This window comes from Muscardinus avellanarius, assembly GCF_963383645.1.
Source record: "Muscardinus avellanarius genome assembly, chromosome: 19".
Lineage (NCBI taxonomy): Eukaryota > Metazoa > Chordata > Mammalia > Rodentia > Gliridae > Muscardinus > Muscardinus avellanarius.
In genome coordinates this window covers 824,567-850,039 of record NC_137805.1, presented here as the reverse complement: position 1 = coordinate 850,039, position 25,473 = coordinate 824,567, and the positions used below count along the sequence as shown (strand labels likewise).

The 25,473-nt window shown below is 42.5% G+C and overlaps 1 protein-coding gene across 2 annotated transcripts in view; it reads left to right on the top strand.

Annotated features, from left to right (window-relative positions):
• The window catches only part of PCSK2 (proprotein convertase subtilisin/kexin type 2), a gene marked incomplete at both ends in the record, with an annotated part of 308,819 nt that extends 283,561 nt beyond the window's left edge, over positions 1-25,258 (top strand). For both annotated transcript variants that reach the window (XM_080716067.1, XM_080716066.1), the window contains 3 exons: positions 99-199; positions 4,664-4,891; positions 24,772-25,258. In XM_080716067.1, the coding sequence (XP_080572193.1) occupies positions 99-199; positions 4,664-4,891; positions 24,772-25,258 (816 nt within the window). The remainder of the gene's footprint in view (positions 1-98; positions 200-4,663; positions 4,892-24,771) is intronic.
• Positions 25,259-25,473: the final 215 nt, after the last annotated feature.

The following is a 25,473-nucleotide window of genomic DNA, read 5'->3' as shown; positions in this document are numbered from 1 at the left end:
GGCATAGTGTAAATAAGAGACGATGCCCTGATTCGCATTGTTTGGGGATTCACAATAGTGTGATTTATTCACTTACTCCTCATTATCTTCCCTTCCAGGCCACCACTGATTTGTATGGCAACTGCACACTGAGGCATTCTGGGACATCTGCAGCTGCTCCCGAGGCAGCTGGCGTGTTTGCACTGGCTTTGGAGGCTAAGTATGTTTGCATCTCTGGGCCCAGGGCCAGCTCTGAAAGGTAGACTAACATGTGCCTCTCTACCCACATACCAGATGTCCATGGAGGCAGAAGTGGGTGTGAAAGCCTCTGAATAGTCAGGCTATGAATCCTGTGGGACATTTCTAAATGACCCATGATCCTAAATGACACACACATGCACACACCCACACACACACCCCATAAAACTACATCCTCAAAAAAGCAGAGGACTCCAACACCCAGTAGTGCTTACCAACAGATACCAAATAAGGGCACATAGATGTAGGATATATATTTCCTTATTTTCTTTGACTCAAATAATACAACTAGCTAAATTAAAAAATTACCAAGCTAAGTATCTTGCAAGGCATTTCAGAACATTCAGCCAACAGCATGCTCCTACTCAAAATTAAAGAATAAAACGTAGGGCTGGAGGTATAGCTCAGAGGTAGAATGCCCCTGGGTTCTATCCTCAGTACTGAAAAAAAATAGTAAATTCAATTTTTAACACTGAGAAAGGTGAGCAAAGCCATTCAGTGTAGAACAACAAATGAACTTTATTGGGAAACTCTCAAATGACAGATAAGAGGAGACTCTTATCTCACGAAAGACCACATGTTGCTACTGCTGCATACCCTTGGATTTGAACAAGTGGAGGCACCTGCCCATCTGCTTCTCTACCTTCTCCCAGTAAAGCCAGGGGTTGGCCTTATGTTTTGAGGAATGAACGCTTGGGCTTCAGAGACCACACATATGGTATAAAAGAATGCAGAACCAGAAACTTGTGAGAAGTTGGACTCAGGCTTCTGGGGAGGAGTTCCATTTCCCTACCATGACAGCAGTTGCTAGGCAACTACAGCTTCTAACATCAATCCCCGAGCAACCTTGCTTGTATCTCTACATATGCAGTGCATTGCAAATGTTGGTTCCCAGTATAGAGACTTATCCAGTCCAAACTTCTGATTCAAGCAGATAAGAAATAATTGTTCTCTGACAGGCAAGATCCTAAATTGAAAAAGACTTCTCTCTTTAGACCAGGCTAAACTTTGACTCTTCCCACAAAAAGTCAGGTGGAAAATTTAAGACATCAAGAAAGTGACTGGTTGAATCTTAACATTACATTAACTGATAGATAATGATTAACCGTCCTATTAAGCACAGAAAACAAAATTTACTCATATATAACATGCATTTCCAGGAGATGAAAGTGCTGGTCTCAGGGCCCAAGTGGCCCTGGAGTCTAAGCTAGCTTTGCTCAACTTTCTGGTTCTGCACAAATCATTCACCATCAGCATAAGTGTGCTTTCCAAGAAGTCCCACCCAGTAGCTCCTGATTATTTCTCATTGGCCAAAATTGCCACATGACCTCCCCATATTGCAATGGAACCTGGAAAATATAGTTTTATAGCCAACCATATTGTTGTTCTGAATAAAACTGAGGTTTTCTTAATAAGGAAGGAATGAAAGGTGGAAGGGCAACCACTAGTGTCTTCACTCACCATCTCTGGATCTCTCCTGTCTTATCTGTGAAATAATCAAAGTTAGATCATCCATAAGGTTCAAATGGCTTTCTGGAATATCATAGCTTTGAATCAGAAATATAATTTTTTAGAAGAGTGTGTTAATTGGATGTGTGGTAGTCTTAAAGTTGAATACACTGAAAAATGTCTACACATATTTTTAAATATTGTTAATGATACTGTAATTGGAAAATAGTATCTATTCTCTTCTAATTTACTCTAATTTTAATATATGGGATAGATTTTATTACCAATAATAATAAACTCTTTAATGAGCAGTTCTAGATACTTTGCATATATGATCTACATTTATACTCTGCAACAAATACACAAAACTTTATCCCCTCTTTAAAGATATGAAGACTGTAGCTTGGATTATTAAAGCTATGTGTCCAAGTTCACACAGTTGGATTTAAACCCTATGGAGCCAGTGCTGTGGTCTTTGCTCAGCTCAACTATTGACCTAGAAGATATACTGCCCCATGGAAAAAACAAGTGCCCCTGGAATTGGTGGGGAAAAAACAAGTCCAGTGGAATTAAAATCTCTGGACCCTGGCATCATTAGTTTTTCACCATCCCCAGATGTTGCAGCCAACATTGGGAAGTACCATCTTAGAACAAAGTGCTCCAAAATCAATGTGCAGAAGAAACATCGAGGGAGTGATCTTACATACAAATGGTCAGCACAGCACATTTTCACAGTGGACATGGAAGATACTTTAGTGGCTACCAACTCTCAGGTCATTTATATCCTCATTTGTCAACACTGCTGGGATTAATAAACTCAGAAGCTCATTCCAACAGAGGACTATATGTCCCAGTTATGTCTTGAATCTTCCCAAATATACCCTAACCATCCTTTGAACTTTTTTCTTAAAAGAAGAAAGTCTGCCTTTCAGAAACATATGGGTCATTAGAACACTCTGATTCAAAGCTTCAAACCAATAAGCATTTCATGTACTGAAACTTTACCAAGAAGAGTCGTTGTCTGTCCTTTGAATAGTTTGAATTCTGAATAGAATGTTCAGGAACTTGCTGATATTTTTTACTGTGACCTTCAGTGGAAAATGAAATCTGCACTGCAACCCAATACACACAAACACACACACACACACACACACACACACACACACACACACACACAGAAAGTTTCATGAAAAATATCAATATGAGAATATCACATGCAATTTACCCTGTTATTCTCTTCTGTTATATTCCACTTATTTTTTAAATGATAGCTCTGCCCATTGAATCACTGGTTTTCAGTGTGGCTATCTTTTTGGGAGATCTGGGAAATGTTAACAATTTTCATTGCCTAGGTCGCATTCCTGGAAATTCTGATTTAACTTGTCTGGCATGTGGCCTGAACAAAGGGATTTTAAATAACACCCCAAAAATGTTAATGTGCAGCCCAGGAAGATCACCTATGCAGTATACTGATTTCCTGGCTCACAAATAGGCCATGACCTGCACTTTGAAAAACTGCCACTGAATAATAATAGACACTAGTTTTTAAAGACCATAGTGTTTGTAAGCAAACTGATTTTTTCCAGTGAATAGTATGCCAAGGACTGATGTGGGCACTAGAGGTACTAATATGGTGAAGATATTACATCTGCCCTTGAAGATCTGATAGCCTCATTTTCAAAAATGGAGTACACCCATATAAGGAGCATCCTGGTACAGAAAAAGACCTGCCAGTCCCCACTAGCCCTCCAGGTCCCCTTCTAGTCATGATTCCACAACCAGTCATCACCTGGTTTCCAACAGTTTAGGATGGTTGTTCCTATCTTTATACTTTAAGCTGATTAAATCATATAGTCTATTCTCTGTGTTGCTCTGTTTTCCCTTGCTACAACAAAACACCTGACACTACCTATTGATAAAGAAAAAAGGTTTCTCTCACCATTTTGAAAAGTCCAAGATTAGCCAGGTGTGGTGGTGCACACTTGTAATTCCAGTTCTTGGGAGGCTAAGCTAGGAAGATCACAGGTTCACAGCCAGCCTCAGCAATTTTGTGAGGCCCTCCACAGTTTAGTAAGACCGTTTCTCAAAAATAAAAAAGAATAAAATAGGTCTTGGGTGTAGCTTAGAGGTAGAATGTTCCTGGGTTCCATCCCCAATACTACAAAAAAAAAAAAAAAAGAAAAGAAAAAAGAAAAAGAAAGAAAAGTCCAAGATTAAATGGCTCCTCAGTTTGGTCTCTGGTGAGGAACCTTGACTATATCATATATAGCAGGCGATGTCACAGTGGGCGCACTTGTGAGGAGAGATCACATGGATAAACAGGCAGCCATAGAATGGAAAGGAGCCAGTCTTGCTGTTTTATAACAATCCACCCTCAAGAATTAGCCAGGGTCCCACAAGTATGGGACCTACATTAATTCATCCTGAGGGCTGACCCACTGACCCAGTCACCTCCCACTAGGTTCTACCTTCTAAAAAGGCCCCACACCTCCCAAGATCACCACACTAAGGACCAAGCCTCGCATGGGAACCCACAGGGTCACGCTGCAGCCATGCCCGAGCCTTCGTCAGATGTGGCCACATTATTCGAAATGATCGTAGGTCGCTCACTCTTGGCTGCATGGTGTGCACATTCTATATGCTACACCTCAATGGTTTATTCATTCTGCTGTGGATGAACATTTGGGCCTTTGCAGTTCGGGGCCACGAACACTCTCATATCTGGCGAAGACACACATATGAACAAACACACACCCATGTGTTGGTATTTGTGTTTCTCAATAAATCATTTTAAGTAAGAAAGGCAAAAAAAAATATTTTTAATTGGCATATACAATGGTTCTAAATAGTGCTTGGACACCTGTCATTGAATCCCAAAACCTCCTGGGTCTGTGTCCTGGGCGTTACTTACCTTATTCATTGTGTCTCTCCTCTGCTCTGCCGCTTGTCCTCTGTGTCCTCTGCCTTCTGCTCCCAGCCTGGGTCTGACCTGGCGAGATATGCAGCATCTGACCGTGCTCACCTCCAAACGGAACCAGCTTCACGACGAGGTCCATCAGTGGCGGCGTAACGGGGTCGGCCTAGAGTTTAATCACCTCTTTGGCTATGGGGTCCTTGATGCAGGCGCCATGGTGAAAATGGCTAAAGACTGGAAAACCGTGCCCGAGAGGTTCCACTGTGTGGGAGGCTCCGTGCAGGACCCTGAGTAAGTAGGGCCGGTGGTTCTTCTGTTGCAAATGGAAAGTGGGCCAGAGATAGTGCAATGACACGGGCACTGCTGTCAGAGTCCCTGCCCATGGCAGGGAAAGCAGGCTTCAGTTGGAGGACAACCAGCTTCCAGGCACAGGTGCAGAGCTGAACGACTCCAGAGAGTGCCATTGCAGAGAACGCAGCTGTGTGACTCTACACTCAGACTCTGAGGTGTGAGCTCAATCTGTTTCAGTGGCTTAAACCAGCATTTTTAAAGTGTGCAAATCAACCAGCGCAACCAGGACGGAGATCAATAAACAACGTAATCAATATCCTGGCAGGACCCCTATCCCCTCTTTTTGTAGCTATCTGTTACCAAAACTTGGGTTCAGATTTTGTTTTCACTGGCTTAGACATCTTTGACCTCTCTAAAACCTTTTTTGGCCATATTCAGCCTTTCCTTCCTGACCTCCTTTGGCAATATGAAGTTTGTACACCCTATTTCAGTGTAATGCTTTTAATCTTATTATGTAAAATGATTACAAAGAAAGCAAATTATATTGAATGCCAGTTAGAAAAAATGTTTTAAAAGGCAAGTTTGTGATGAAATTTGGTGTGTGTATGTGCATGCACACATGTGCATTCAACCTCTGAGCTACACCCCTGGCCCCTTGTGTTTTTTATTCTGAAACAGGATTATTGCTGAAGGTCTTGCTAAACTGCTAAGGCTACCCTCCTGCCTCAGCCTCCCAAATAATGGGATTACAGGCATGCACGACCACACCCAAGTATACAAATTCTTTTTTTTATCAATACCTTAAGCAAAAGGCTCTGGTGGCAAATCTAATGTCCACAATAACTTCAGAGCAGTGATGATGACTAAAAGGCTCCTATGAGACCCATGCAGGGACTGGGATGGGAAGTGGACATCTCTAGGCTCTGACAAGGTGTGGGGAAGCACTAGTAGTGTTCTGCAGTGTGACCTGCACTTGCAAATGAAATAGAAACTAAGTATAGGTTAGTGACCATTAAGATGCCGATCTTTTATAATTCAAATTATCAGACTCCCTGAATTCTATCTGATCTGTGGGCCCCTAAATAAGAGTATTTTCTCTCATGCCTTGCCAGTAAATGGTGGTAATGTCTTTTTCCTCACCAGGTTTCTGGGAGGAAAGCTTAGCGACACACAGTGTAAAGCTGGTACTTAACAAAGGGAACTTTTCCTCTCCCTTTCATCTACATGTGTGGAAATAGATAATAATTTAGGATGTAAGATGAAATGATTGCCTGATTTCTACATGAATTCCAAACAGTCTATTCCCCTGACCTAAAGCATCCTCTCACAGACAAGCATCCTCCCTTGGATATGCACCCCTCCATGGACCAGCATCCTTTCCTAGGTGGACATCATGAGCAAGCATCCTTCCATGGACCAGCATCCTCCCTAGGCAAACACCATGAGCGTGCATCCTCCCATAGTAAATGAGCATCCTTTCTGGAGCATCCACATCATCCGCTCACTGAACTCCCAGAGTGGCACCAAGTGAATCATTGCAGAGCTCTGTTTTTTCCTATAGACTACTCCAGTCAACCACTGCTGGAGCTCTACTGCTTGGAATATTCATTTCTGTCACGTGAGCCAAGGACCCTGCAGATCCTGAGTTTTTGAGCTGAGGTCTCACTCCAACAGAATGAGCTCCACTGGGCTCAGTCCCTTGTTGCAAAGAGGAAGACTTAGCTGGGTGTGATGGTGCATGCCTGTAATCCCAGGACTTGGGAGGCTGAGACAGGATCACAGAATAGAGGCCAAACTCAGCAAGTTAGCAAGATTCTCTGCAACCTAGGGAGATCATGCTTCAAAACAAACAAAAAAAAATTTTTTTTAAAGGGCTGGGGATGTAGCTCAGAGGTAGAATGCGAGAGAGAGAGAGAGAGAGAGAGAGAGAGAGACTGAATGCTGTCCACACCTTTATAGACCAGCGCTTCCCTCATGACAATGTTACTGGAGTATTATCCACATTTACTTGCAAATCAGCTGTATTCTCAATTATCAAAAAGCTAGCTCTATTAAATATTTAGGAGAATAGTTTGCAATATCCTGGGACCTTCTCACTAAAAGTTTATTTTGTCTCAGACCTTACTTTCTAAAACAAGCCTGATGGGCACTGTGTGTTTGTGTTAGAGGGCCAGAGGGAGACACCATGAGAGGGAGGGAAGAGAGCGAGAATGGAATCATGAGATGAACGGCAGGTGGTCTCCAGTGTCACACCAATGTAGCATTGGGGCTAGAGGGAACGCTGAAATTAATGCCCATTATCTAAAGAATCTGAGACCCAGAGATGGGATTGTCCCAGCACTTCACAACTAGCCAGGAACCATATCCACTCTCAAAAGCATTGTTGCCAATGAAAGGAAATGAGAAAGCTACCCTGGCATAGATTTTGTTGGGTTTCTAGTGCCTAGAACACTTAGACACTTAGACACATAATCAGTACTTTTTGAGCAACAAAGAAATATATTCATCAAGCATTACCTGGACATCAAAACTATAGTGTCTAAAGGGTGTCCGCTGGAGCAGAAGGGAGCCTGGAAGTCATGGGAGGCACGGCGCTGCATTCCCTCAGCCCCTCGGCCCCCTCACCCGCCTGCCCATTCTAACTTGTTCTCAGAGCAAGGGAGTCAGGCCTGGGGCAGATACGCTTACTGAAGAACTCAGAGTCTGGCCAGGAGTGTTAGAGGGCAGCCCAGCACTGGCTGTACCACTTGGCAGGGTCACCTTGAGCTATGCTTTCAAGCGGCTCAGATAAAGGAATTCACAGCCCTGGCAACTGCCACTTTCAATGTCAAGCAGGGCCACTCGGGAATGGTGTGTGAGGTGAAGAAAACGATGATCGTCAGGTTTATGGGCTTCCTTAGCATTTATCTTCCCAGAGAAGGAGTCAATTTGAAAAGCAGTTTTTCTATGGAGACTCTATTGAGATAGCGTGATCAGCTACACCTGCCACGTGGAATGAGCAGGACTAGCCGTCACCCACCACAGCAGAAGCCCACAGCTCAGGCCACGCCACCCTACTGTGCACCCCAAGAGAACTGTCCATGTGACTCCCTTTAAAGCTATGACAGAATGTGTGCTCCAACTGTAAATCTTAAGTGAATTTAGAAATGCATGTTTAAACCTAGTATGAATGTCAGAAGTATCAGAGATGAGGAGAAAGAGCATGCCCGGCCACGTGATGACCTCGCGGCCACAGACAGCGCTGCTGAGCCAGTGTCTTCCTGTGTGGGTCGCAGAGGAAACTTAACAATGGCCCCCACTGAGGGTTATCATGCAGCTTCCGTATTGCTGGTATTTAAAGAACTTGAAAGTGACTGTTACTATTAGTATTATTAATGACTAACAAGACAACCACAACCTCAAAACTACAGTTAGGATCCACTCCGCACACCGCATTCTGCTGGCCCCCAGGAGGGAACACGTTTCTAGGAACAAGACAACTGACCACTTTCTTACAATGACTTTCAATAGACTAAAGATATAACCATCCCCGAATCTCCAGGTTTACCTTTTATAGGATTTGAACATTAGGTTTCTGCATGTCTCTAAGGTCGAAGATTACCTCTTATACCTCTTGGTGCCTGCCTAATGATATATCTGCAGTAAACAAATTCCAGAATGTGGCCTTGTTATAAAATAAAAATAAGTTAGAGCTGGAGGTGCAGCTCAGAGGTGGAGCACCCGAGTCCAATCCTCAGGAACACAATAAATAAATTAATTAATTAAATAAATAAGCTGTCCTGCTTACTGCGTGAGACAGAGGCCAGAGGGGGCAGTAGGACGTAAAACAATAACCAGCAAGCTCTACTGTTGCCCAGTTTCCCATCCAGGGATCATTCTGCAGATCTCTGCCTTCTTGACACCCAGCACAAGGCTGGAGTCCGGACACACGCCCGCAGTCACCTGTGACAGTTGGCTCAGCAATCTGGTCTCTGAAATGTCTGCAGCGCATCATCTGTACAGTGAAGAGGTGGCGCACTGCTGCTTCTCTTCCTTCCAGTTTCTCTTTGGAAGAAAAAGTGCATTTTGATAATGATGCTCTGCTGCTCACATGCAGGGCAGCCTCTCCCCTGGCCCAAGCCCTGGCTATTCTATGTGATCCAGCCTGCAATTTAAATGTTTACACTTTATTTTATTTTATTTTATTTTATTTATTTTGGTGGTACCTGGGTTCCTGGAAGCCCTTCTACCTCCGGGCTATACTCCTGGAAGCCCTTCCACCTCCGGGCTATACTCCCAGACCTATTTTTATACTTTTTTTGTTTTTGGAAACAGGGTTTTGCGGCTGGCTTAGAACCAGTGCAATCCTCCTGTCTCCACCTCCCGAGCGTGGGGATTACAAGCGTGCGCCACCACGCCCGGCACTACACTTTATTCTTACAAAAAGTATTTCCCCTGCAACTTTGTGTGGTGCTCAGTATTCTAGGAACATGATTGGAAGCATGTCCTTGCTGTAAAAATCATTTAATATGCCATCATTATGTACAGCATTAAATGCATTTTATGTCATCGGAAATTTTATGAAATATTTGAAAGTGAATTCATACTTTGCTAAGGCACATTAAGGATTATCCTGAGAAACCTTGCTTTAAACGAAATGCAGTTATGTTTATTTGTAATTGCCAGGGAACAGTTTGCAAAATTGTGTCTTGTCCTATTCCCTACCACCAGAGCACTTGTTAATTTCAACTGTGATAGTTGGCAATTATAGCTTCTATATCATTGTCTATTATGAATAGTCAATGAGAGATGATTAATATGCATGAGCAGATACACACACACACACACACACACACACACACACACACACACCGTATGCATTGGGGCAGACTCCAGGTGTCCGAGTGGCTCGCTGTGTAACCCTGTGTGTGGCATTGAGTGTGCACGCTGCAAGGTAGGGCAGGGCAGCGTGGAGGGCCAGAGAGGTTCTGCAGCTGAGAGCAGCGCAGTTGTGCAGTGTCCTGCGCAGCTCACCTGAGGCTGGGGAGAGCCCTTCAACGTCTGCACGCTAAGGGACATGCTCTTCCCAGATGCTGAAGCCAAACTCTGACACTTCTTTAAAAATGGGATGCATCCTGTGCAGCCTGCAGAAGCAAGAGGAGCAGTACAAATTACGAAGTTTTGTCTGGTAATGTGCTGTGTCTCCTTGTGTAAACATGCGCAGGGGCCCGCCCGCCAAACGGAACTTCTAGGGCAGGGATAGACAGCTTTTGTGTGAGTGTTTTGCATACTAAATGAGCCAGCATTTTAGACGGCTCTGTATATTTTCCCCAAAGTCTCTTAGAAAATGTCCCTTCCAGCAGCCTGTCTTTGAGAATCTAAATAGATGTTGATGCTCCTAAAATAGGCTTCAAGCAGTGATGTCACAAAGCTCCCAAACAACTCATCTCTCTCCGGAGTGGCAGACTCCAAGGGTCAAATAGTGTCTGGCACCCTCTGAACAGTTTGGGAGGGCAGGGCAGTGGCAGATGCTCGCGGGGTTTGTCTGTGTCTACACGTGGTTGCAGGTGCTTTTCTCGAGGGAGCAGGAGCCTCTGCTGACTTGACTTCTCTTGCTGTTTTTATAAATTCTGTGAAAATGCTGAGACCTGAAGGCAGGTGGTTTGGCCTGAGCTCTCCTCATTCCTGGCTGGTTCCATAGTTTGCAACTGTGAATTGTGCAGCTCTGAACATAGATACACATGCATTAGTTTGGTAGTTTGGTTTCCATTCTTTTGGATAGATACCCAGAAGTAGGATTGCTGGATCACATGGTAGGTCTGTTCCCATTCTTCTGAGGATCCTCCATACTGTTTTCCAAAGTGTTTGCACTAATTTGTAATCCCATGAACAATATATTAGAGTTCCTTCTTCTCCACATCCTCACCAGAATTTTTTGTTTGTGGTTTTTTTTTTTATGAGCAACTGACAAAGTTTATTCTCTAAAACCAAGATTTTATACCCTTCTCCAGTGAAATTAATCATCAGATCCCAGTGGAAAAGTGTAAACACCAAAGAACAATAGTGGGGTATTAAGTGAAGGACATGTAAATCACCAATCATAAGCAAGACAAAAGGAAGACTTGTGACATCACAGGTCTTGTGATTAGCCCCATGATTACAGGTCTTGTTTTTAAGATCAGCCCCCTGGCTTGTAGGTGGGCCTTAGAGGGCAAATTCGGGAAGGACAATGGTCACACTCAGAGTTTTGGAGAATTTGACCTTTCCTGGAATCTCCTTTAACTCTTTCGGAACCTTTTGTTCCTCGGGCTTTGTCCGTGTCCTCCGTCAAGGGACCATATCTGAAGCCTGTTACATTTATGATATCGCCTAGCCCAGTTAATAGTACATTGAGTTGGTCATGGGATAACCTCTTCTACATGGTCTGGAGTAGAGAGTACATGGTAAAGAATAAACCAGCATCACATATATCAAAGGACTTTTATCCCAAATATCTAAAGAACTCTTAGAAATAAATGTGAATGGGGTGGGTGAGGGGATGGGGTGGGAGCTAGGGGAAGGCTCACCAAGGTCTGTGTGCATATATGCCTCTTATCACTCTGAACTTCATCATGATATATGATTATAATGCACCAATTAAAAAAAGATCCTACAAAAAGGAGCAAAAAATTTTGTACAGGCATTGCTCAAAAGAAGTTATCTGGATGACCCAAAGCACATGATATTAATGTGCTGCATTATTAGTCATCAGGGGAATGCAAATTAAAACAACAATAAAATACTTATGCTTGTTAACTTGGTTAAAATCTTTTTTTTCTTTCAGATGAGTTTTTATTTTTTTATTATTTTTTTAAATTTTTTTAATGGTGCATTATATTCATACAACATATTGGGGTAAAAAACTTGTGTGTACAAACATGTACTCATTGCTGATATAACCCCTACCCAATTCCCACCCCATTCCCTCCCCGTCCCTCCCTCCCTTGCTTGGCTTAGTGATATGCTTAAGTACTGTTTGTGTTTTTAAAGATTTCCATTCTAATAGGGGTTAGATGAAATCTCAGGGTAGTTTTGATTTGCATCTTCTCAATTGCTAATGATGTTGAAAGCTTGTTCATACATTTATTTGCCATTTGTATTTCTTTTTCTTGTGTGTGAAGTATCTAGTTCACTTGCCCATTTCTTGATTGGATTATGTGTGGGTTTGTTGTTTTTTGTTTTGTTTTGTTTTGTTTTGGCATTATTTTTTTTTTAGTTCTCTGTATGTTCTATATATTAGTCCTCTATCAGAGCAGTAGCTGCCAAATCTCCCCCATTCTGTTGGCTGTCTGATGAGTTCTTGATAGTTTCCTTTGTTTTACAGAAGCTCTTCAGTTTAATGCAATGCCATGTATTGATCCTCCTTTTAATTTCTTGTGTCTTTAGGATCTTATTAAGAAAGTTTTTACCCATGCTCATGAGTGTTGTTCCCATGCCCTCTTCAAGTAGCTGCAAAGTCTTTGGTCTAACTTCCAAGTCTTTGATCCATCTTGAATTGAAAAAGTGGGGCTTATTTTCATTTTTCTGCATATGGATAACCAGTTTTGCCAACACCATTTGTTGAGGAGGCTATCTTTTTCCCAGTTTATGTTTTTGGCCCTTTTGTCAAAAATCAGTTGGCTGTTAAGTGTATGGATTTGTTGCTGATTCTCCTATTCTGCTCCATTGGTCTATGTGTCTGTTTTTGTGACAGTACCATGCTGTATTTATTACCATGGCTTTGTGGTATAGTTTGAAGTCAGGTATTGTGATGCCTCCTACCTAGTTCTTGTTGCTAAGAACTACTTGGATATTCTGGGTTTTTTGTTGTTCCATATGGATTTAAGGACTGACTTTTCTATGTCTGTGAGGAATGACCTTAATAATGTAATGAGTATTGCACTGAATCTGTAGATCACTCTGGGAAGAATGGCCATTTTGATGATATTTATTTTGCCTATCCAAGAATATGAAAGATCTTTCTATCTCCTAAGATCTTCTTTGATTTTTTTTCAATGTTACACAATTTTATTTGTAGAGGTCCTTGGCTAGGTTTATTCCTAAGTATCTAATTTTTGTGTGGGATATCTGGATTTGGGAGTGTTTTCTGGATTTCCTTTTTAGTGGATTTATGGTTGACATACAGGAAAGCTTCTAAATTTTAAGATTGATTTTGTATCCAGACATTTTGCTGAATATGTTGATCAGTTCTATATGCTTTCTGGTTAAGTTTGTTGGGTCTTCTAAGTATAGTATCATGTCATCTGCAAATAAGGTTAGTTTTAATTCTTCTATCCCCATTTGTACTTCTTTGATTTTCTTCTCTTGCCCTATTGCTCTGGATAGAGTCTCAAGTACTAATTTGTTTTGTTGTTGTTGTTGTTGTTGTTGTTGTTGTTGTTGTTGTTGTTGTTTGGGGGTTTTTTGGTGGTACTGGGGGTGGAACCCAGAGGCTTTCTACCTCTGGGCTATACTCCCAGACCTATTTTTTTATATTTTATTTGGGAACAGGGTCTCACTAAGTTGCTGAGAGCCTCACTAAGTAGCTGAGGCTGACTTCGAACCTGTGCGATCCTCCTGTCTCAGCCTCCCAAGCACGGGGATTACAAGCGTGCGCCACCACACCCGGCTCAAGTACTAATTTGAAAAGAAGTGGTAATAATGAACATACTTGGCTTGTTCCTATTTTTAGGAGTAACGCTTACAGTTTCTCCCCATTTAATATGCTGCTGACTGTGGGCCTATTGTAGATTGCCTTTATGATATTGTGGTATGGTCCTTCTATTCCAATTCCCTGCAGTGCTTTTAGCACAAATGGGTGTTGAATTTTGTCAAATATGTTTTTCAGCATCTATTGAAATGATCATGTGATTTTTGTCTTTGGTTCTGTTTATGTGATGAATTATAGGTATTGTTTTTGTATGTTGAACCAGCCTTGCATCCCTGGGATGAACCCTACTTAATCATGGTATATGATTTTCTTGATGTGGTTTTAAATGCATGTTGCTAGTATTTTGTTTAGCAGTTTTGTGTCTAAGTTCATCAACAATATAGGCCTATAGTTTTCTTGAGCTGTCTTTATTTGGTTTGGGTATTAATGTGATGCTGGCTTCATACAATATATTTGTGAGAGTCCCATTTCTTTCTATTTAACAGAATAGGTTGAGTAATATTGGTATTAGCTCTTCTGTAAAGGTTTTATAAAATTCACTTGGGAAGCCATCTGGTCCTGGGCTTTTGTTTGATGGTAGGCTCTTTATTGTTGCTTCAATCTGTTTAATTGCTATTGGTCAGTTTAAATTTTCTATATCTTCTTGACTCAGTTTAGGAAGGTTGTATGTATCTAGAAATTTGTCAATTTCTTTCAGATTTTCCATTTTGTTGGAGTATAGTTTTTCAAAGTAGTTTCTGATAATCCTCTGGATTTTCACACTGGTAGTGGCAATATCTTCTTTTTCATCTTCTATTTTCATAATTTGGATTGATTCTCTTTCTTTTGGTTAGGTTGGTTAGTAGTTTATCTATATTGTTAATTTTTTTTTGAGAAACCAGCTTTTGGTTTCGTTGATTTTATGTATTTTTATTCTCTACTTCATTGATTTCTGCTCTTATTTTAGTAATTTTCTGTCTTCTATTGTCTTTGGGATTAGACTGTTCCTGTTTTTCAAGGGCTTTGAGGTGTGCCATTAGGTAATTTATTTGGTGATTTCTGCCCTTATATGGGCACTCAGTGCTATGAATTTTTCTCTTACCACTGCCTTCAAGTGTCCCAGTGGTTTTTTTTATGTTGTGTCTCTATTTTCTTTTGTTTTTAGGAATTTCTTAATTTCAACCCTTACTTCATCTATGACCTATTCCTCATTCAGTAGTGTGGTGTTCAGTCTCCATGTGTTTATGTGGTTACTCTGGGTCTTCTTATAGTTGATTTATAGTTTCATTCCATTGTGGTCTGAAAAGATGCAGGAGAGTATGTCACAGTTTTTGAATTTGCTAGTGCTTACTTCGTGGCCCAGGATGTGGTCTATTATGGAGAAAGTTCTGTGAGAAGCTGAGAAAAATATAAACTCTGCTGTGATTAGGTGGAATATTCTATCTGTGTCTAATAGGTCCATTTGGTTGATAGTGTTCTTTAGGTCTGAGGCATCTTTATTGACCTTTTGTCTAAAAGGTTGATCTAATGGTGTGAAAGGAGTGTTTAAGTCTCCCAGTATTATTGTATTGGGATCTATGTGTGACTTAATATCACAAAGAGTTCATTTTATAAAGGTTGCTGCACCTATGTTTAGGGCATAAATGTTGGCTATCTTTATTTCCTTTTGCTGTATTCTTCCTTTTACCAATGAAAAATGATCTATTTTGTCTCTTCTGATAAACTTGGGCTCAAAGTCTAACTTTTCTGATACCATAGTTGGTACTCTTGCTTTTCTTTAAGTTATTTTGGCAGGAATTGCCTTGCTCTAGCCCTTCACCTTTAGTTTGTGACTATCTTTACTTATAAGGTGTATTTCTTGTAGGCAGTATATAGGTGGATTCTTGTTTTTAACCCATTTTGCCACCTTATGTCTTTTGTGTGTGTGTGTGTGTGTGTGTGTGTGTGTGTGTGTGTGTGTGTGGTGGTGGTGGTGGTGGTGGTGGTGGTGGTGGTGGTGGTGGTGGTACTGGGGTTCCTGGAAACCCTTTACCTCCGGACTACAATCCCAGACCTATTTTATACTTTTTATTTGGAAACAGGGTCTCCTAAGCCAGCGAGACTGGCTTCGAACCTGTACAATCCTCCTGTCTCCGCCTCCCAAGTGCAGGGATTACAAGCATGCACCACCATACCCAGCACCTTATGTCTTTTTATTGGGCATTTGGGGCCATTTATGTTCAGCATGATTATTGAAAGATGATTTTTAATTCCTAACATATTGAATTTTAACTTCTGTTTGAGGTAGTATTTGTTCTTTGCTTAGTTTTTTGTTTGATGGAAATTATTGTTACTCTGGTCTGGAGTTTATTACTTATTTCTTCTTTATATTTAATCTCTGAATATTTTCCCCAGTTCTGGCTTAGAACACACAAATTCTTTCAGCTTCTATTTGTTGCAGAATATTTTTATTTACTTGTCAAATTTGAAAGATATCTTTGCTAGATAGAAAATTTGGGACTGCAAGTTGTTTCTTTCAGAGTTTGAAATTTGTTGCTCCAGGCACTCCTGGATTTCATAACTTGGTTTGGGAAGTCTGCAATGATTCTGATTTGTTTGTTTCTGAATATCTTTTGCTTTTGTTGCCTTTAAGATTCTTTCATTGGCTTCTATGTTAGTCAGTTTGATTACTATGCAGTGTGGTGAACCTTTTCTCTGATCTCTTCCAAAAGGGGTTCTATAAGTTTTCTGTACCTGCATATCAATCTCTTTTTCTATGTTTGGAAAATTTTCTGGTTTTACTTCTTTGAAGAATGTTGATCCCTTTGGTTTCACCTTCTATTCCCTCTTCTACGCTTAGTATTCTTAGGTTAGTTCTTTTAAAATACCCAGTCGCCGGGTATGGTGGCACACGCTTGTAATCCCCACTCTTGGGAGGCGGAGACAGGAGGATTGCGCAGGTTCAAAGCCAGCCACGCTGGCTTAAGAGACCCTGTTTCCAAATATAAAAAAGTATAAAATAGGCCTGGGAGTGTAGCCCGGAGGTAGAAGGGCTTCCAGGAACCCCAGTACCACCAAAAATAAATAAAAATTAAAAAAAATAAAATATACCCAGTCTTTTCAATGTCCAATTCGTTCTGTCAAATTGTTTTTTTCTAAGTTAAAGTTCTGATTTGTCCTTCTGGTGATCTCTAAAATTCTGTGTTGCCGGGTTGTGTTATTATGGGGTTGTGGGAGCTCATTGCTTCCTTGCTATTTTTCCTTCTCATGATTTCAGGTTTCTTAAGTTTGTATCTTTGTTGCTTTTGAAAGCTTTCTCTCACTCTGTAGGTGTCAGCTGGTGTATACAAGGGAAAATTGGGTTGTATTCAGTGGTGAAGGTATAGTGAAGAGGAATGTGCTGAAGTAGTAAATGCAAAGACAGGGTAAAGTAGCAGATGTGACAAGATAGAATGAGAGTTTGAGTATAGTAAGACAAGAGATATATAATAAAGACAAGAGATAGTTAATATGTAGGAGGATTACAGTAACCAGTGTAGAGTATTAGTTATAGTGATATAAAGTAGATTTAATATAAGACCAAGAAAAGAAAGAAAAAAGGATGAAGAGAGAAAAAGAAAGAGGGAAGAACCTTGGAAAGGGGTGGAAAGAGAGCAAACAAACAAGCACACACAGAAGATGAAACAAAACAAAACAATAACAAAATTAAACAACTCTACAAATATATGAATACTGAGCAGACTTGGCATCTGCATAGAGTCTTTCAGCCGCTTAAGGTTCACTTTCTTTTTTTATTAAGGTTCATTTTCTATAATAGGTTCTGGAGCAAGTTCCAAGCACTCTCATTTGCCTTGTAACCATGGTAATTATGTCAGTTTGTAACCCTGATTTTTGGTTTCCTTCAGTGATTTGGACCCTGGTCTGATGTCTCTGTCTGTTCATGCACCAAGTGCCACCAGCACCTTTCCCACTGCAAGCCTGGGTCTTTGAGCTCTCAAAAAGGGCCCATCTCTGAGACTCTCTGTTTATGCAGGTGGCTGATATCACTGGGATGGATCTAGTGTATGCACCACTCTCCAGGCTTTCCACAGACCCTGAGCCTGCATCTCTCCCTACCTACCTAGGCAGCAGGTGCCTCTGGGAGCAGACCCATTGTATAGGTAGGAGTCCATGTTCTCCACAGATAGGGCTGGGTTTATCTGACTTCCCCCTGGTCACCAGAATTGGGTGGTCTGTGGCAATCTCTGGAAACCCTACTAGGATACTGTGCCTTTCTGCCCTTTGGCCTAGAGACTGTCTGCTAGTCCATGCCTCTACTGTCCAACAGCAGACTCTATCCTCAACCTCACCAGGGTGAACCACAACGTCTCAGACCCTGGAAGTCTATTGCTTGCTGTGTGAGTTCCTGCAGCTGCTCTGGGTGGGCTCCCATTGGGACAGCTGGTTCACTCACAGTGTTGTTGAGCACCGCTCTGGATATCTGGAGGATGCAGTGAGCTTGGCCACAGCTGCTGCAGGTTCTAGCCAGAGCTCAGGTAGTAGAGTCTCTGTGGAACAAGGGACAAGGAGACATCTGCTTACAATTCCAATGAGCTGCAGCCGCTTACTTAAGTTGTTGGCTTTTTTGCTGAGGGTCTCTGGAGACCACAGTGCCAGAAGTCCTGACATGGCTAGGCAGATGGTGCTGCCGTGACCCCCACACGTGCAGTCATTAGAGGCAGGCAGGGTACTTTTCTGTCCTCTGTTCGCTTTTTAGCTTTGTTCCCATCACCTTTCAATTTCATTGTTCTGTTCAATTTTATACAGGTTTCTTTCTCTTGTCAAGACACTGTTTTCATGTCAATAGAGATTGCGTGTCAGCAGGACTGAGATGTGCTGCTTCCCTTGGTTGCCATCTTCCGGGAAGTCCTAATTATATATCTTATTAAGAATCAAACTCATACAAACAGACATGCACACAGGTCTTGGTGTAAGTCCCTTCAGGTCCCACTCGGCTACCTACCACTTCCCCTAAAATAACAATTAGACTGGTAGTGATACCGGCATACACAAGCACAGCATAATTGGACCTGTTTCTTTCATCAGCTCTTTTTCCTTTTCCCTATCTCTTTCTACTAAATGTATATTTTAAAGAGACACTTAGTGCCAAGCATGGTGTCACATGATTGTAATCCCAGTACAGAAAGGAGGATCAATGATTTGTGGCCAGCCTCAGCAACTTGTGAGGCCCTCTGCAACTTAGTGAGATCCTATTTCAAAATAAAGAATAAAATAGGGTTGAGGGTAAATCTCAGAGGTAGAATGGCTCTGGGTTCAATTCCCAGTACCACAATAAATACATAAATACATAAATAAATACATAAATAAATAAATAAAAATAGATTTAAGAATTCGATTAGCAGCCAGAAATGGTGGTTCACATTTGTAATCCCAGTACTTTGGAGGCTGAGACAGGAGGATTGCAGGTTCGTGGCCATCCTCAGCTACTTAGGGAGGTAGGCCTTTTGAAACTTAGACCCTGTTTCAAAATAAAGAATAAAAAATAGGGCTAGGTGTGTGACTTGGAGGTAGAATGCCCCCTGGGTTCCATCCCCAATACCGCAAAAAAAAAAAAAAAAAAAAAAAAATGTGGTTATTAGCAGTCAGTTGGGTGTTGTTTTTGCAAGTGCCATCAGAAGGCACAAACCATTAAAGCTACACACAACTGAGAGCTGGCTGCTTCTTTGGACAATACCTAATGATTTAATGACCAGGGTGACAAGAGGTGTGTCTGTCTACAGAGCTGCTGCCTTTTGCAGTGAGACACAGAAAGAATCCAAACAAATCTCGAGACGTTGGGCCCCTGTATGCAAAAACTCAAACATTTGAAATAAGTCTTAGAAATGCATTCTTTCACCAAACACTTGATGAAATTAATAATTGTGTTTTTGCTCTTGTTATGCAAGCCTTATTAGGGCAAATAAGTTAAGGTTCTGATAAATTACAGTTCCAGAAGGACCAGTACAACTGGTTTCAGTAAGCCTTTGTAATGGCAGCACAAAGAGGCTCAGATTTTATCCTTGCCTCATCCAGAGAATTCAGAGATGCTCTTCATTAGGGCCACTGGCAAGTTGCCTACAGTTTCTTTGGGGAGCTGCTGTGAGTTTAATAATACAAATCGATGGCTCTGCCTCTTGTTGCACTTATACCTTATTGTACCTTTAAGCACATTAGAACAACAGCACTCTGCAGGACAGGAACATACCTGTCTAAAAGGGCATTGCAAAGAGCTCAGTGGTCAGTGCCAGGCACTGATGTATGCACCAGGATATTTAGGGACACTTGAGTACTTCTAAGGAGAAAACAAGGCAAGCCTCCTGCTTACCTAGGGTTGTAAGATCTGTCCATTAGCTGTAGCTCTTTGTGCTTTTCTGGTAACTGTGGTGTCCTGGGTGGGGGATTGAGACAGGGCCTATACCTGCTGGAAATTTGATGTGTGTGTGTGTGTGTGTGTGTGTTACTGGAGATTGAACACAGAGGCATTCTACCTCCAAGCTACACACCCAGTCCTATTTTTTATTCTTTATCTTTTTGAAACAGGATTTTGCTAAGTTGCAGAGGGCCTCACTAAGTAGAGGAGGCTGGCCATGAACCTGTGGTCCTCCTGTCTCAGCCTCCCAAGTACTGGGATTACAAGCGTGCGCCACCACAACCAGCTCTTGACATTTAAGTTAGCAGTTGCTTCACCCCCTGGGGAATCCCAGCCTGTCTTGGGTGAATGTGTATACTGACTGGTTAAGGTGAGAGGAGGGGGAGAAGGAAAGAAAGATGCTTGAAGGTTATCAAGGGTGCAAATCTTTGACTTGGATAAAATAATTGGCACAGAGGATCTCATGTTCCAGGGGTAATGTCATAGGAAACTTCACAGCTCAGGGCTGGAATTCTGCTAAGGTAGGCATCAGCTTATGGGGTAGCAGAGGGGGCCACGGGGATGAGAAGGTCTGTGGCTCTGTGGCTTGGTGCCAGTGACTTCAACCTTGACCAGACAAGTGCCTTCCATACTCTTTATGCAATGAGGCCTTTGGATGTACATAGGCAACAAGGGAGAAAATTCTCACTGGGACTTAGGAGTCAAACTAGAAACTGTAACAAATAAATTTTCCTGAAGTCTACATGCGGATTTTCAAGGTGACAAGAAAAAGTGAATTTTAAAATTGCAGTAGTGCTGGGCGTGGTAGAAGGCACAACGCCAGCCTCAGCAATGTAGTGAGATGCTCAGCAACCCAAAGGGACCCTCGTTCAAACAAAATTTTAGTAAAAAGAACTGGTGGTGTAGACTGGAGGTAGAATTGCCTCTGAGTGTAATCTCCTGTGCCACAAAGAAAAAATAATAAGTTTCCTTGCACCATCTACAATATTATGTGTTGTGCATTTACAATGTGCTGATATGGTTCTAGGTACCAGCCATCCAGGGTAAGTTTTCCTATTACATCCATGCAGCACTACAAAGAAACAGATGATACTATTAACTCTTCCTCAAAAATAATAATGTAACCCACAAAGGAATTATAAGTGGGGCTGGTAGTCACATCTGTTTTGTGGTTCCCAAGTCTGCATCTTTTCTTGTCTAAATCCTTTTCAGCAATATTGGCAAATAGATGACCATATTGTATGGAGTGCCTGGACAAACTGGTGTGTGTGTGTGGGTGTGTGGGTGTGTGTGTGTGGGTGTGTGTGGGGGGGGGGGGGTGTGTGTGTGTGTGTGTGGGTGTGTGTGTGTGTGTGTATGTGAGAGAGAGAGAGAGAGAGAAAGAGAGGGATCATTAGTTAGTTAATTAGTTAGTTAGTTAGTTAGTTAGTTACTGGGGAATGAACCCAGGGATGTTCTCCCTCTGAACTATACTCCCAGATCTATTTTTTTTTTTTTTTTGGTTGTACTGGGGATGGAACCCTTCTACCTCCAGGCTACACTCCCAGACCTATTTTATATTATTTTATTTGGAAACAGGGTCTCTTAAGCCAGCAAGGCTGGCTTCAAACCTGTGAATCCTCCTGTCTCCACCTCCCAAGTGCGGGGATTACAAGTGTGCACCACCACGCCCGGCTGCTCCCAGCTCTATTTTTTATTTTGAAATGGAGTCTCACCAACTTGCTGAGGACCTCTCTAAATTGCTGAGGCTGGCCTCAAACCTGTGATCCTCTGTCTCAGGCTCCCAAGTACTAGAATTACCATTGTGTGCCCCCATGCCCAGCTTGGGGGCTTTTTTAACTTGCTCTTTCCTTTTTTGCAGCTCAAGACCCTGCATTCTTAAATAGGCCCCCACGTGCTTGTCGCCTCTTGGAAAGGGCACCTCTGGTCCCTTGTCAGAGGAGAATTTTGTGGGAAAAATGAAATGAGCCCAGGAGAAACACAAAGTTCACATTAACTTCCAGAACAACTTTCAGGACAGATGACTTCAGAGAACTCATGTCCTTTGGGCTCCCAAATAACAGGAAATAAGATACAAGATTCAGTTGTGAGTCAACATAGGGTACAGGTCTGTGACCCTAGCACTTGGGAGGCTGAGACAGGAGGGTTTCAGATTTGAAGCCAGACTCAGTAACTCAGTGAGACCCTCCTTCAGCAACTTGGTTTCAAATTAAAAAAAAAAAAGAGCTTGGAGGTAGAACAGTCCTGGGTTCAATTTCCAGTACTACCACCAACAAAAGAAGGTCATTAGTTTTAAGAAGCAAAAACACTTTACCCAATAACCAGGTCTTGCCAGAAAGTAGCTGTACCTCTCCATTCCAACTGATTAACCATTGGCTAGACAAACCCAGATGTCTAGAATGCATATGAGTCAGAATGAACAAGTTTGTGGTGCAGTCCAGAAGGCTACTACATAGTCGTGTGTGTGTGTGTGTGTGTGTGTGTGTGTGTGTGTGTGTGTGTTACTGAGGATTGAACCCAGGGGCATTGTACCTCTGAGCTACACCTCAGCCCTATTTTTTATTATCTTTATTTTGAAACAGAGACTCACTAAGTTTCAGAGGGCCTCACTAAGTAATTGAGGCTGGCCTCAAACTCAGATCCTCCTGTCTCAGCCTCCCAAATACTAGAATTGCAAGTGTGAGCCACCACATCCTGTTCCACACAATCTTAAGTGCAGGACTCAGTTAGATGGGTTTACTGCTGTCCAGCCAAGTAACTGGACTCTGCTGAAAACCAGTGGGGTCATGGTGTGATGACACACAGAGTCAATGTCAGTTAATTGGATGAACATGAGTTTGACCTCCCCACAGCAGAGCTGAAGCTGGCAGAGTTTTCCTGCAAGTAGGGCAGGAAAGTGTTTGTTTAAATACCCTGTCAATGCTAAAAAGCATTATTTTAGAACCTATTTTATGTTTAAATTCAGATAGGTAAAGCAGGTTTAAAAAAATAAATCCCAAGCTAGGTGTGGTGGGGCATGCCTGTGATCCCAGTACTTAGGAGGCAGAGAGAGGAGGGTTGCAGGCTCCAGGCCAGCCCCACAATTTAACAAGATTCTTAGCAACCTAGTGAGGCCCTGTTTCAAACTAAAAAATAATAATAATAAAATAGGAAGGCGGGCCTGGTAGCACATGCTCATAATCCCAGTACTTGGGAGGTTGTGACAGGAGGATCTCCATTTGCGAATAGCCTCAGCTACTTAAGTGAGGCCCTCTGCAACTTAGTGAGACTTTGTTTCAAAATAAAGACTAAAAAATAGAGCTGTGGGTGTCCTTTGAAGGTAGAATGCCCCTGGGTGCCATCTCCAGTACACACACACACACACACACACACACACACACACACACACACGGCTAGGTATGTAACTCAGAGGTAGAATGCCCCTGGATTCAATCTGTCTCTTCCCACTTTGCCTTGACTGAGTGCCAACTCTGCCTATGGCTGAAGACATTACTTGTGGATCACAAACCAGACTGAAATTAATAAATGAAAATGAATGTCAGGACTAGGACCAGGCCTGACTTCTCTTCTTTCTACCTGTATTCTCATCAGGATAAAAAGCTTTCGGGGACCGTGAGTGAGCTTTCCTGCTTTTCCCTTAGGAGTGCAGACTACTAGCCACCAAACCGATTTAGTGGCCTTCCTTCTGTATCTTTCCATAATGCCCTGAAACACACTGTATTCCTCCCCTGAGCACTCCCACAAAGTCCTATATAGCACATGCTAACTTAAAAGATCCATGCTATATGAACCTCCAAGGTACGTTAAAGTATAGATACTGGCCAATTTTCCAAGTGTTTTAGTGGAACTAAGTCAAGAACAATGAGTTTAACATCATGATTGGCACCAAGCATAATGTCGACCTGGCCATGTGGAGATATTTTGAGCACTCCATGTCCTAAGAGAAGAAATATGCACGGCTTGTGTCTTTTCACAATGTCAGCTTTATTGGTCATAAAGCAAAAGGGGTAATCACTGCACAATGTTCAAGTCTATCCCTGGCAGACTTTGGTCAAATGGGGAGTCAAAGCATCATACACACAAATTTTAAGTTCACATTCACACAGTTCACTCATTATCAGTTTAAAGTCCTCTGTGAAGCAGAAGGGTTCCTGTGACCTAGTTGTTCTCAATGGGCCCACTCCAGGCAAGGAACTCTCGGGCCTCTGAAGCTCCTAACTCTCTTGTCTGGGTGGCAGGCCAGAGGGGCTTGCATCTCTGCTTAGGGCCGGGGACCTTGGTGCCAGATGGTCAGCCATCACTTCAGGCATACTCCTTTGGATAATGGGCTCAACGGAGTTCATGGCTCCATGGCAATCGCTTCCCTCACTTGCATTTAGCTGGCCTCAAGTCCTTCTTTCCATAGAGTCTTTTTGTGTTTTCATGGCTGAACTGTTGACCTTTCTTCTAATTGGAGCAGGTCACTTTCTTCCAATTGCTTGCTTACACTTATATGACATTTGTTTACAACTATCCTATAGTATTCCATTCCATAATATTTGCTTACAACTATGCTATAATATTCTATATCACTATTAATCAAACTTACTGTTAAACTGTAGATGGCTCAGAGGGGACTTAGGAGGTGCTGGAGGGGCATCAACACCTACCGCATTCCCAAGCAAGTAGACTCAGCAGGGCTCTGAGTCTGCATAATCTGCTCAGACTCCCAGAGCTGTGTGCAAATTAAACCCAGGCCTATCCAATTAACCCCAAAGCTCTTTGCACTACCTGCGGCTGCCTTTGAATCCTCTCACAAGCTATGCACAGCTTCCTTACCATATCTCCTCCTCCCTTTGCCCTCAGGAAAATACCATCCACTGGCAAGCTGGTGCTGACTCTCACCACTGACGCGTGTGAGGGGAAGGAGAACTTCGTCCGCTACCTCGAGCATGTCCAAGCTGTGATCACGGTCAACGCAACCAGGAGGGGAGACCTAAATATCAACATGACTTCCCCCATGGGTACCAAATCCATCTTGCTGAGCCGGCGTCCAAGGGATGATGACTCGAAGGTGGGATTTGACAAGTGGCCTTTTATGACCACCCATACCTGGGGGGAAGATGCCCGAGGAACCTGGACCCTGGAGCTGGGGTTTGTGGGCAGCACACCCCAGAAAGGGGTGCTAAAGGAGTGGACCCTGATGTTACATGGCACGCAGAGCGCCCCTTACATCGACCAGGTGGTGAGGGATTACCAGTCCAAGCTGGCCATGTCCAAGAAGCAAGAGCTAGAGGAAGAGCTGGACGAAGCTGTGGAGAGAAGCCTCAAGAGCATCCTCAGCAAGAACTAGTGCCGCGCTTCTGTTCCCGCCACCTCCCCCGCTCTGCCTCGGTCCTGGCTTCGTGTTTCTGGCAGGCATCTAGCACTTACCGTCACCCCACAGAGCAATTCCACCTTCTTGACCTGCAGCTTTGTTCACTGTTGATGATTATTTTCATGACAATGGAAGCAACCTTTTTAATTCTATGCCCCAAATATAGTGTTCCCACCAACACCTCTGTCCCA